This window comes from Theropithecus gelada, chromosome 4 (assembly GCF_003255815.1).
Source record: "Theropithecus gelada isolate Dixy chromosome 4, Tgel_1.0, whole genome shotgun sequence".
NCBI classification, from domain to species: Eukaryota; Metazoa; Chordata; class Mammalia; order Primates; family Cercopithecidae; genus Theropithecus; species Theropithecus gelada.
Genome location: NC_037671.1, coordinates 69798977 through 69812134, shown reverse-complemented (window position 1 = coordinate 69812134; position 13158 = coordinate 69798977). Strand labels below are relative to the sequence as shown.

Here is a 13158-nt window from a genome sequence, read left to right as displayed (position 1 = left end):
CAACTCAGTAACAGCTACCATCCCAAAATAAAACTATCTTATACATTACTATGTAAAAATAATTTCCTAATTATTGCTAAAAAAAGAAACGTATTACAAATATAATTTTAAAATTTATATTTTAAAAGTGTGTAATATAAAACAGTATGTTCTCTAAAATAAACTACAATGATTTCTTAATATTTCATATGAAAATGCATTATACTTTTAAGTTAGTCCTTTCCCCCCTCAATGCTTACAGTGGCCTTAATTTTATAGACATTATAAATATTCTCAATGCTGTTAATTTTTAATCAATCATTCAACAGATTTCCTCTCTTATATCCACTGTAAATGCAGCTCCAATGCTACACACAAGGATATCCTTGCTCTAAAATACACACTAATGATATTTAAAAACTTAGTTGTTTTTTTTTTTGACACAGAGTCTCACTGTGTTGCCCAGACTGGAGTGCAGTAGCACAATCTTGGCTCACTGAAACCTCTGCCTCCTGGATGCAAGCAATTCTTCTGCCTCAGCCTCCCAAGGAGCTGGGATTACAGGCATGCACCACCGGGCCCGGCTAATTTTTGTATTTTTAGTAGAGACAGGGTTTCACCATGTTGGACAGGCTGATCTCAAATCCACCTGCCTCAGCCTCCCAAAGTGCTGGGATTACAGGCATGAGCCACCATGCCCAGTCAAAAAAAAAAAGAAATTTTTAATAAAAAGAGATAGGGTCTCACTATGTTGCCCAGCAGCCTGGTCTCGAACTCCTGGGTTCAAACGATCCTATCACCTTGGCCTCCCAAAGTGCTGGGATTATAGGCATGAGCTACCATATTGAGCTGACACTTAAAAACTTTTTAAACAAGATTTTTTTATGGCCAAAGATAGCATATTAAAATATCCTAACTTTCTTAGGATTTGACTGAATTTTTAATATATTGCTTCTCCATTTGGGCCAAATAGTAAACCAGTTTGTAGGAAAAATGAGACGAATCTATTTCCATTGTCTCTAAACTGCTTGACGGATGACTTCACCAAAAGATTAACTGGTTTACAGCTTATCAATCTGGGAATCAAGTCCAAAAACATGATTTCAACAATAAAGGCAATTAGCCTTAGACTATAATTAACTTGGATGAGAAAATTTTTTTAAAACTACAAAGAAACAGCTGATAAAACATAACAGTCCTGTGTCATTTAACAATTGGGATACATTCTGAAAAATCTATCATTACATGATAGCATCATCGTGCAAACATCATAGAGTGTGCTCATACAAACCTACATGGTACAACCCACTGCACACTTAGGTAATATGGTAACATCTATTACTCCTAGGTCACAAACTTGTACAGCATGTTACTATAGTGTAGTATACTGTAGGCGATTCTAACACAATGGTAAGTATCTGTGTCTGTAGGTATATGTAAACATAGATAGAGTACAGTAAAAATAAGGAATTATAAACTTATACGACCAACGTTGTATACACACTCTGTCATTGATTGAAACGTTGTTATGGGTACCTGATGGTATCTGATTACTATTGTAAAGACTCAACTATTAAAAGTATCAAAATGCTTGCGAATAACAAAAATGTAAATGCCATGTTTTAATATATTCCTGGGCTACTGGTTTCATTTCTCAACAGATCAACCAAAGAAAGCCCTTAGAGGAAGACATATTTGCCTTTTTTCTTTTTCATACATTTCTAGAATCTAGGGAAAAAATTTTCTCTCCCACCATTTTCAATTAGTGGTTCTAGCTTGCAAATTTCAAAAATCAACTCAATTAAATGCCATGTAAGTGGTTATTAGATTTAGAATATGTTCCTTTCTAAATCAAGAGTTCTGTTCCGTAAGAGCTCAACATTATATAACCAAAAAAGTTCCAATATTCAAATGTAAATATATACAACTAGTATATTTTCACAATAAATAAATTAAGCTGTATTGCATGTTAAAAGTTTGAGATGTAGTCAACAAACAATTGATGAGACATGAAGGTTTTACTTACATTTGTAATAGCTATGGCATTTTTATCATAGTATTTCTTCTTTTCATATTTATCTCTGATGAAAAATTCCACTGCTCTGGAAACAGATAACTTAAGGAAAAGCATGAATTCAGTGATATGTACACTTCCCTTTATTCACTCCTCTCCACAAAGTTGGGACTCTAATTTTCGTACTCCTCAGTCTGTGCTCTCTTTCACATTATTTCTGCAACTACATTCTGTAAACTACTTTTCTTTCTCCCAAAGAAGTCTACCTCTTTCAGGAAATTTTCTCACTGAACAAAAATCATCCAAACTAATTCTAGAAAGAAAAGTAAATGACAATTCTTAATTCCTACATCACCACCACCACTATCACTTCATCACCAAACTTTAAATTTAATTCAGGTTCATTTGGGGTTTTTAGTATAAGTAAAGAAATTAACATCTATGCAAGTACCCACACTGAGTCAGACATTGTGTACTATATACACTGTACACACTCCGGGTCCTTTAATTCCTCCCACACCCCACTAATGTGCATATTATTAGTTCCATATCATAGATGAAGAATCAGCAACTTGGAAAGATTAAGCACTTGTGATTCCAAAATCTATGCTCTTTTCCACTATATATGCTGTCTCTGGGCACATCATATAGGATTCCATATGTATCAGAAGAACAGTGGCCAATTTTATCCTTGCAAAGTTGAGAAACGGGAAAGTCAAGATGCTAAAGCCAACGTTAGTCTTCTTTAATTTCCTGAAGTTGTCTGGACTCATCTGACCTGTTAACAGAGTGAGTAATTTATACTGGGATTGAGTGTTTAGAGTCACGTGACATCGGTAACTTCTCTTACCACTTGTCATATTCCACTGAAATGGAAATTCTCACATCAGGGGTTCTTAACCTCTTTAGTGACATGAGCTCCTCTGGTACTCAGGTAAAGCCTGAGGACTCCTTTCTGATAATTCTTTTCAATGCATAAAACACACAGAATTACAGGGGAAAAAAAAAACTAATCACACTGAAATATAATGTCTCTGTGGATCCCCAAGTTAAGGGGATCATTCTATTCAAAGGAAAAGTTACCTGGGCAGTAATACAATACAGTTTCAGTCAATAACCATTAATAAAAAGTTTTTAAAAAGCCTTTTAAACTGACAGTTGAGGCAACAGATAATAGAAAGGGTTGACAGACCACACAACAGGTCCCAGAATAATGTTGTTTTGTTATGACACTGATGAGACAAAAAAATTATTTCTAGCCGAGCCACTGTTTGTGTAGACTTTGCGAATTTTCCCCTATCTATTTGGGTTTTCTATGGGTACTCAAGTTTCATCTCATATCCCCAAGATATGCACATCAGGTTATTTCACATGTCTAAATGGCCCAGTATGAGTGAGTGTGGGGTGTATGTAAGTGTACCCTGCAATAGAATGGTGTCCTGTCCAAGATTGGTTCCCACCTTGTAACCTGATCAGCTGGGAGAGGCTCCAGCCACCAGCAACCCTAACCTGGAGTAAGCAGGTTGAAAAATGAATGAATAAATATATACAAAATTATTGCAAAAAAAAAAAATGTGTCAAGTATACAATCATACAAATGCACAATAAATAAATGATGTAGTAAGAAAGTGCTCAGCAAGTCCATCATATTTGTTATTGTTTTTCAACTTCATGATGGTAGGAGGTGCTCATTACAATTTTTGCTTTACAAACATTTATTCCTTGATTTGACCCACCCCCACTATGACTATCACTCACTGATTCACTAAAAATTGGGTAAATAATTATCTCACTTGTTTTTATTAATCTTCCTTAAATGTATGTATACAACTCACCTTTATTTCAAACTTTGGTATTAGACATGTTACAGGTCTTTATTTAGAAATGTGATATATTTGTGACCAGAAATATGCCATAGGAACTTAAGTCTTGTTTATATTAACTAGCCTAGGGTGAAACTGGTTTCATTACATGTCATTTTGCTTAAAGTTGTGGTTTCTAAGAATCTATCAAAGACATTAAGTGAGGCTCTATATGGTGGTTATGAAAAGAATTGGGGCATTGTGAAAGCACTCACAGCGGGCCGGGGACGCAAGTTGGGCAGAAAATCTAAACATTCCATTTATTAAGAGGAATAATTGGATGTTGTTTATAAAGACAAGTTTTCTGGCTGGGCACAATGGCTCTTGCCTGTAATGCCAGCACTTTTGGGAGGCCCAGGTGGGCTGATCGCTTGAGCTGAGGAGTTCAAGACCAGCCCAGCAACATGGCAAAATTCCATCTCTACAAAAAAAATACAAAAATCAGCTTGGTGTGGTGGTTGTATGCCTGTAGTCCCAACTCAGGAGGCTAAGGTGGAAGGATCATCTGAGCCTGGAAAGTCAGGGCTGCAGTGAACCATGATCACACCACTGCACTCCAGCCTGGGCAATGGAGTGAGACCCTGTCTCAAAATCAAAAACAAAAACAAAAACACTTGGAAGTAAAACTACTCCTTTATCCATGGGCTGCAGAACAGATGTTGTACTGAACAGGCATGAAACGACATGTTTGTATATCTCCATCGGAGCTCTTGGGTTACTAGGAGCATTGTCAATGAGCAGTAACATTTTGAAAAAAAAAAAAAAAAAAAATCTTTCTTTCTGAGCAGCAGGTCTCAACAGTGGGCTTAATGTATTCAGTAAACCATGCCGTAAACAGATGTGCTTTCACCCAGGCTTTGTTGTTGCATTTAGAGAGCACAGGCAGAATAGATGCAGCTTAATTCTTAAGGGCCTTAGGATTTTCAAAATGGTAAATATAACATTAGCTTCAACTTAAAGTCACCAGCTGCATTTTCCTAACAAGAAAGCTTCCTGTCTTGAAGCTTTGAAGCCAGGCAGACTTCACTTCTCCAGTATGGATGGCATCTTCTTCCAACAGAAGGCTGTTTAGTCTCCATTGAAAATGTGTTGTTTGGTGTAGTCACCTTCATCAATTATCTTAGTTACATCTTCTGGATAACTTGCTCTTTCATCTTGATTTTTATGTTCTGCAGATGGCTTTTCTTAAACTTCATAAACCAGTGCAAACAGTGGCTCATATCTGTAATTCCAGCACTTTGAGAGGGTAAGGCAGGAGGATTACTTAAGCCTGGGAGTTCAAGAACAGCCTGGGCAATATAGCAAGCCCCATCTTTATGAAAAAAAAAAAAATTAGCTGGACATGGTGGTGTGCATGTGTAGTTCTAGCTACTCAGGAGGCTGAGGCAGGACGATTGCTTGAGCCCAGGAGACAGAGGCTGCAGTGAGTTGACTGCCCCAGTGCATTCCAGCCTGGGTGACACAGTGAGAACCTGTCAAAAAAACAGAGAAAACAAAAACACAAAAAAACTCATGACTCAACCTATGCTAGCTTCAAACTTTTCATCTGAGGCTTCCTCATCGCTCTCAGCCTTCACAGAATTGAAGAGAGTTAAAGCTTTGTTAAGGATTAGACTTTGGCTTAAGGAAATGTGGCTGGTTTGAACTTCTATCCAAACCACTCCAACTTTCTCCACATCAACAAAAAGGCTGTTTTGTTTTTTTATTATTCATGTGTATACTAGAGTAGCACTTTTTAATTTCCTTCAAGAATTTTTCCTCTGCATTCACAACTTGGCTATTTGGTGCAATAGGCCTAGCTTTCAGCCTATTTTGGCTTTCCACATGCCTTCCTCACTAGCTTAATCATTTCTATTACAGCTTTTTGATTTAAAATGAGCAAGGTGAGACTCTTTCTTTTACTAGAACACTTGGAGGTTACTGTAGGTGTTAATGTTGCATCTCACAGAATAGGGAGTGCAGAGGAAAAGAAGAAAGGGAACAGCTGATCGGTGTAGTCAGAATGCAAACTTTTATAAATTAATGAAAACCATGTATTTATGTTACAATTCTGTTATAACATTTGCCACCTTACAGTGGTGCAGTTCACAGTGCCCTGAAACAATTACAACAGTAACATCAAAGATCACTGATGACAAATCACCATAAAGATATACTAATTATAAAAAAGTTTGAGATACTGTAAGAATTACCAAAACGTGGCACGGAGACCTGAAGTAAACATGTGTTGTTGAAAAATATGGCTCCCATAGACTTGCTTTGCACGTGGTTGCCCCAAACATTCAATTTGTAAAAGAAAAGAAACAAAAAAAAAAAGGTAGTATCTGTATAGTGCGAATAAAGCAACGTGCGATAAAACAAGGTATTCCTATGTAGAATACTACGATGGTTTTACAAATACCAAGTTTGTGAAAGTTAAGTATGTTAAGTATACAATCTTCTGGAGTTGAGTACAATACTAACATCTGGTAAAATTGTATGTTGCTGTGAATTTTCCAAAATAACAGATATCTGTGAAATCTTAATTGATATTTAATGTATTTTATATAAATAATTCAAATGCAGTTGAGAGTCTCATTTCTGTTTACAATAAGAAATCCTTTCAGAAATTATCTCTAAGAAGTATATATCTTAAAAAAATTATAAGAAGCCAAAGTTGGTATGTTTGGTACATAGTGTTTTTTAAAGATATAAAAATAAAGCATTAGGGTAGAAGAATTTACTGGAATCTTCCTACTTATTAACATAAGATCACTTTTTATACTTTTTAAAAGGCAATCCAAGTACACTACAAAGTGAATTTCTAAATTCCATGGGAGTCACCCAAGGAAGAAATCTAGTTTGGAAAACATGCCGTATCTTTGGTTGTGCTCAGTTCCTATATGCTTCCTAGAGCAAGAATGTCTCACACCATCCTTATGTATTTTTGTACAAGGTCCCAAATGCAAGCCAATTCTGTACTATTAGTTCACCTAAAGAAACAGTTATTTATCCCACAGGTTAGCAAACTTTTCCTTGAAGGCCCGGAAAGTAAATGTTTTAGGCTTTGTGGGACAGTTGGTCTATGTTTCAATTACTCAACTGTCCCTTTATAGCTCTCCAAAGTGATCACAGAACATTCATAAATGAATGTACATGGCTGGGTTCTAATAAAACCTTATTTACAAAAACAGGCAGCTAGCTCACAGGCCTGTAGTTACTGATTCCTGAATTCTATTCAATGCTAGAGAGCAAAGAACAGCCAAATGGATTAATAGGGAGACATGTGTCTGTAAACTGTCATCATAAACAATCTAAGGATTTCTGAAGGAAATTTTTACCATAGTTTTGCATTATACGTTGACATTCCCAAAGAAGATAGTCTCCAATGTACAGCCTCATTTCCAGTACAAGCAGGCACTTATTATTTCCCCAGCAGTGATTGTGACCTTCAAGTTAGCTAATCTATTGAACCTGTACCTAGATATGTAAAAAGATAGTAATACTCACCTCACAAGGTTGTCAAGAGTTTGAAGATTAAGACATACATAAAACACTTAGTATAGTATCTAAGAGTAAGAATTTAATATATGAATTTAGTTTTATTTTTACATACTTTGGTGCCTCAGTTTCATCATTTTTAAAATGGGGATAATACCAGTATCATCTCATAGGATTATTATAAGAATTAAATAAGCCAATAATATCTAAACAACTAAAATAGTGGATGGTACATAGTGTTATTTAAGTTTTAGCTCTTATTATGAACAAAGGTATTCTGATAGGCAAATCACTTAAAAGATAAGGTCCATGGTAGCAAGAGGAAATAGAATTACTGTATTGAGGGCTAAGATGGCTTGCATACCATTAAGTTTAAACAGATGAGTAAATGAGAAACAACAACAAAAGAACCAATGAATTTGGAGATCAGGAACTATTTATCTTCATTTTACAGTCTCCAGAAGTCATTTGAGATATAAGGACTTAATTATACTGACGTAGATCAATAATACAACTCAAAAATTCAGAAACAGAACAATAATATTTTCAGGGAGTCAGGTAAGAAATACACTATTACAATAACGGTTCAAGTTTTAATTTGGGACTTACTAAATAATATCAAATTATCCCAGAATCTTCCCCAAGTCTACAGTTGTAAAGCACTCAGTACAGCACCCCTAATTCTCCCTGTCCCCAAAACTAACAATTGGTACTATACAAGCCCAGAAAAATTCCAACATTATTATATGTTTTGTCTTTTAACATGTATTTATATATTTTAAGATTTTTTCTTTAAAAATATACCATTTGAAAGACAATTAAATTAATATCTACTCCCAAAGAACAAAATCTTCCAGTTTCAGACACACAGCACTGACAGCAGTAAAACTTTGAAAAGCTCAAAGGAGAACTGCTGATTAGCTTTGGTGCACAATAGATCTCATGGAACAGAAGTAATTAAAGTTTTTTAGATAAGACAAAATATCCTAATAATAAAAAGCTTAATGTAAAGCTTTATCATTTGTCATGCACTAGGACATGAAGCCTATAATTAACCACATCCCACATGAGAAATTACACTTTCACAGCAGCTTTTGCATAACTTTTGTAAATTGCAAAGCTTTTTAAAAAGTGACAAATCTTGTTAAGAATGCAATGAGGTCCCATATTATATGAGTTTAACTCAGTTTGGTTATACTTGCTCTAGGGATGAGACAACTATATTTATATCTATAAAAGTACAGAGATGTTAGGCTTTTCAAAGAGCAATGAGCTTTAGAAAGACAGATAGATGAAAGGAAAGACTGGAGGGAGGAACAGAGAAAGGCAAGCTGGTTTTCTTACCAGCCTTCCCCCACAAAACCTCTAAATTACAGTGTTTCAGAATTAAAACAATAAAAAGTGTTGTGTTGGCCGGGCGCGGTGGCTCAAGCCTGTAATCCCAGCACTTTGGGAGGCCGAGGCGGGCGGATCACGAGGTCAGGAGATCGAGACCATCCTGGCTAACATGGTGAAACCCCGTCTCTACTAAAAATACAAAAAACTAGCCGGGCGTGGTGGCGGGCGCCTGTAGTCCCAGCTACTCGGAGGCTGAGGCAGGAGAATGGCCTGAACCTGGGAGGCGGAGCTTGCAGTGAGCCGAGATCGCACCACTGCACTCCAGCCTGGGTGACACAGCGCGAGACTCCATCTCAAAAAAAAAAAAAAAAAAAAAAGTGTTGTGTTATATTAACCAAGGTAATTTTTTTAAAGGCTACAGATTACATTAGATATGGGAACTAGTCTCACAGTCCAAGAATTGTCATCTTATACTCTTAACATAAGTAATCATCTAGCTGAAACATGTTAGACAAAGACCCTCCTTAAACAAGTCTGACAACCATATGAACAATAAAGATCAACACCTCACATAAATATGACCATAATTTGTAAAAAGGAGTAACATCTAGTGTGAAAAATTAAATAAGAATGCTTGAGGTAACAACAGCAAATACAGTTAATCCAAAAGCCTAACATAAATCATACCAGGTAATGAAAAGTTGAAATCTTCACCTAGATCTTACAAGCTAGCTGCAAAGAGTGCCAAATTATAATAACCCTATCTATTTTCAAAGGTAATCAAGACTTAAATGTGGCAGCACTGATTTTACTCAGACTACCATCATTAAATAATACTCAAGTGACCCGACATAGGAGGGAAAGTCTGGAGGCTTTAGCAAGTTTCTTCATAGCTCTTTGAGCATCTCATCCTTCCCACCCCACTCCTGACAAAGGAAATATTACACTCTATGTCACCGAGTTATTTTGAGAAATAAAAAAAAAAAAAATGTACATAAAATGCCATCGTCAGGGCTTGGCATAGGGCAAACAAACCCTTATTAAGCAGCAAAGTTATTGCAGCTGTTGTTTCCAGTATTCTATCTTCACTGTGTCGAAGGTCAAGGAGTTACCAATACTAGACACTAATCAATTCACTATAAAAATCTCATCTTTCCTGAAATCTATAGATAAGGACCAAATATTTTAAAATACATCAGCCAAGATAACAGAACCAACAAGGCAATATCTCATCAGCACTTTATCTCTCTAAGGTCATCATAAAATTGGTGGTAATGAAGAAATAGCATTCCTACTAATCTGCACAAAATGGTGCATAGAATAGTTCAGTAAGTGAGGATACCAATAAGATATATACTGTCCTTCCCTCAATATACTTCGTGATAATCTGAAAACAATATGGAATCAGTGTAATAAATTAAATAACTTGGAAGCTACTCTCATCCATAGGTAACACATAAAGGATGAAATCAAAATTTTCAAAAATCTCCAGTAATTTACCCTGTTATATCAAGGGACACCTAAAAAATCCAACCCAATCCAACCTCCCCACGCTGCCATGACACAAACTTTCAAAAAAGGAAGATTCTTCAATTTGAGGGGTCATATATATCAACTTGGGCTTGTGAGTGGGGGGCAAAAAAAGGAGGGACAAATTAATGTAACCAGCAAGCAGCTAGTAACAACCACCTACAGTGCTGATTTGTATGCTGGGCTGTTTTTCCTTCTACCATGCTTTATTCTTCAGGATTCAGCCGTAGGCTTTCATTTTTCAGAGAAGGAAAAGAATTCTCAAGATTCTCAATAAAATCTGCAAAATAAAGGACTGCTGCCCTAAGTAAACATAGCCTGACCAGCACTTCATATCATCACCCACATGCTAAGTGATTCCTCAATCTGAATGTACTGCTCTCTTCTAGGGTCCAGACTCATGTTTCCAGCCACTGAATGGGGTAACTTCATATATATGTGTAACAGAAGCATCAATCTGCCCAAAGCAAGAAAGCATGGCTCATTATCTTTCATTTCTAACTCTTAATCCTCCTGCTGGTAACGAATTCCTTCTCTCAGTGAATAAGTTTTATGGTCAACCAAGTTAGAAATTTCAGGGTTACTTTAGTGACTCCCTCAGAACCAAAGCCAATCTTAACTTAGCTTTCCCAACTTCTTTCCAATCTTTCCAATTTAATCCTGCCCATTCCCAATGCCACTATCTAACTTAGATCGTCACTGCTCATTTTGGGGCTATACAAGTATTTCACATGGTCTCTCTGCTTCTAGGCTCTCCTCCCACCTCCAACTATTCTTCCTTATGGTGGAAGTTAATGCTTCAAAACCCTTCATGTGTTTTTAAACACTTGGGCCAATGAAATGAGGTCTAAACTACTCTACATTATACTGAAAACCCTTCGCAATTTGGACTAAAATACCTTCCAAGTTTCTTCTGCCCTAAAAGGTCATGTTCTCTCATCTCTCCATACTTTTACTCACACAATTTTTTTATACCTGAAATCAACCTTCTACCATTAACCCTGCAAACTTTCTATAACAAAAACAGCCTTGGATATCAGATTGCTAAATTTGTGAGAAAGGAGTGGGGTGAGCAGAAACAGAAAAGGCCAAATACAAATTACTAACTTCTCAATTACAATTTAAAAGGTTTCTGTCCAAATGTGGAAATAAATATATAATGACCTACATCACCGTGTGAGAAAAGATATTTCTTCCACTGGCCACAAAATTGTTTTACTATACAAATAGGTACAATATAATTGATCTTTAATAAACTACATTTTATTGTCAGTCACAAATGTTACCTTCAAACGGAATCCAAGCACCTACAATTAATCAGATAATCTTATTTATAAAGCAACACCATTTTGATGAGCTGCTTTTTCAAACTATGAGTTATAAAAATCCTACAGAATTATGATTTTATATTTAACAAACATAAAAAACATTAAAATGTTTTCATGGGAAACTATTCTATCCACTCATAAAGGCAGATTATGTGGGAAACTATTCTATCCACTCATAAAGGTGGATTCATAAAGCAAACATAGTTGCACAACCTACAACAGAGTGTCAGTAGCGTAAATTACTCAGAATTTATACTATGTAGTTTGTCTTCTAAATGCCACAAGGCCTCACACAAATATAACTCCTATATAAAGGTAATCAAAGATTATATGGAAATGATTTCTAAAATACTCAGGATAGTTACAAATCAAGTCTCTAATAACAGTCTAAAATAATAAACAACATATACTTTCTAATCGAGAGATGGAGAACAGTCAAGAAGAATCAGTCTTAACATTTTACACTTAGTAACAGAGATGCCCCTCAACTTACAATGGGTTAGGCTCCAGTAAACCCATCCTAAGCTGAATGTATTTTAAGTCAAAAATGCATTTAATACACCTGACCTACCAAACATAGCCAATCCTAGCCTACATTACATGTGCTCAGAACACTAACATTAGCCTACGGTTGAGCAAAATCATCTAACACAAAGCATATTTTTAATAAAGTATTGAATATCTCATGTAATTTATTGAATACTGTACTGAATGTGAAAACAGAATGGTTACACTAGTGCTCAAAGTACAGTTTCTACCAAACGCATACTGCTTTCTCACCATCATGAAGTGGAAAAATTGTAAGTTAAATCATCATTGTGATTCAGGGGTCTCTAATTACTTCTAAATACCATATGTATCATATATTTTTATGTAATTATGTAATCTGTGTACCAAATTCCTACTAAAAACCTACTATATACAAAGCACAGCTCACAGCAAGTCAATATCTACCTTTAATGAACAATAGTGTGATAAAGTTCACATCTTCCTAAATACTAACGGATAAAATGTGAACTGTAAAAATGAGTTGATGCTTTTTAAACTCAAAACAAGTAAGTTTTAAAGGATACTGATCTGTCTGTGGTCTCCGAAAGTTCTCTGGAAGATTGGCTTCATAGAGTAGTCTTGCTTTAGTATTTCCCATATCTTGCATGCACTATAATAAAAAAAAGTATTTTCATTACTCACATGAACATTAAAAAGTGATTCCTGCACATACATACACATATACACATATACACAAATACCAAATAATTTATTATTTCCAATATATATTCTCCTTAGAAATATACTTTAAATCACAACTATGAAATTAATCACTCAAGTTAAAATAGAAGCATATTTTTAATCCTTCACATTTACTAACATATGTTGATCCATAGTCCATAATCTTCTAAATGTCTTTTTTTTGTGAAAACAGTACACTTACTACTTCCTAAAAGTGAATTCCCTGGTAGTTTGCAGGCAGTATTGCCATTTTTTTTTAGTGCACCACTTGAACAATGCTCCCATTTCCAGGGCTGACAAGTTTTCTTTGTTTTGAGCTTTGAAATACCCTGGGATTCTACTTATTTACAATCAAGATCACAATGAAGTCCAGATAAAAGAGAAACAGTGCTGACCT

General features: G+C 35.6%; 1 protein-coding gene across 4 annotated transcripts in view; it reads right to left on the bottom strand.

Annotated features, from left to right (window-relative positions):
• SMAP1 (small ArfGAP 1) overlaps window positions 1-13158 on the bottom strand; it is a 187977-nt gene that overhangs the window by 87555 nt on the left and 87264 nt on the right. For all 4 annotated transcript variants that reach the window (XM_025382835.1, XM_025382838.1, XM_025382836.1 and 1 more), the window contains exons 3-4: window positions 12605-12690; window positions 2006-2081 (exon numbers count right to left, since the gene is read on the bottom strand). In XM_025382835.1, the coding sequence (XP_025238620.1) occupies window positions 2006-2081; window positions 12605-12690 (162 nt within the window). The remainder of the gene's footprint in view (window positions 1-2005; window positions 2082-12604; window positions 12691-13158) is intronic.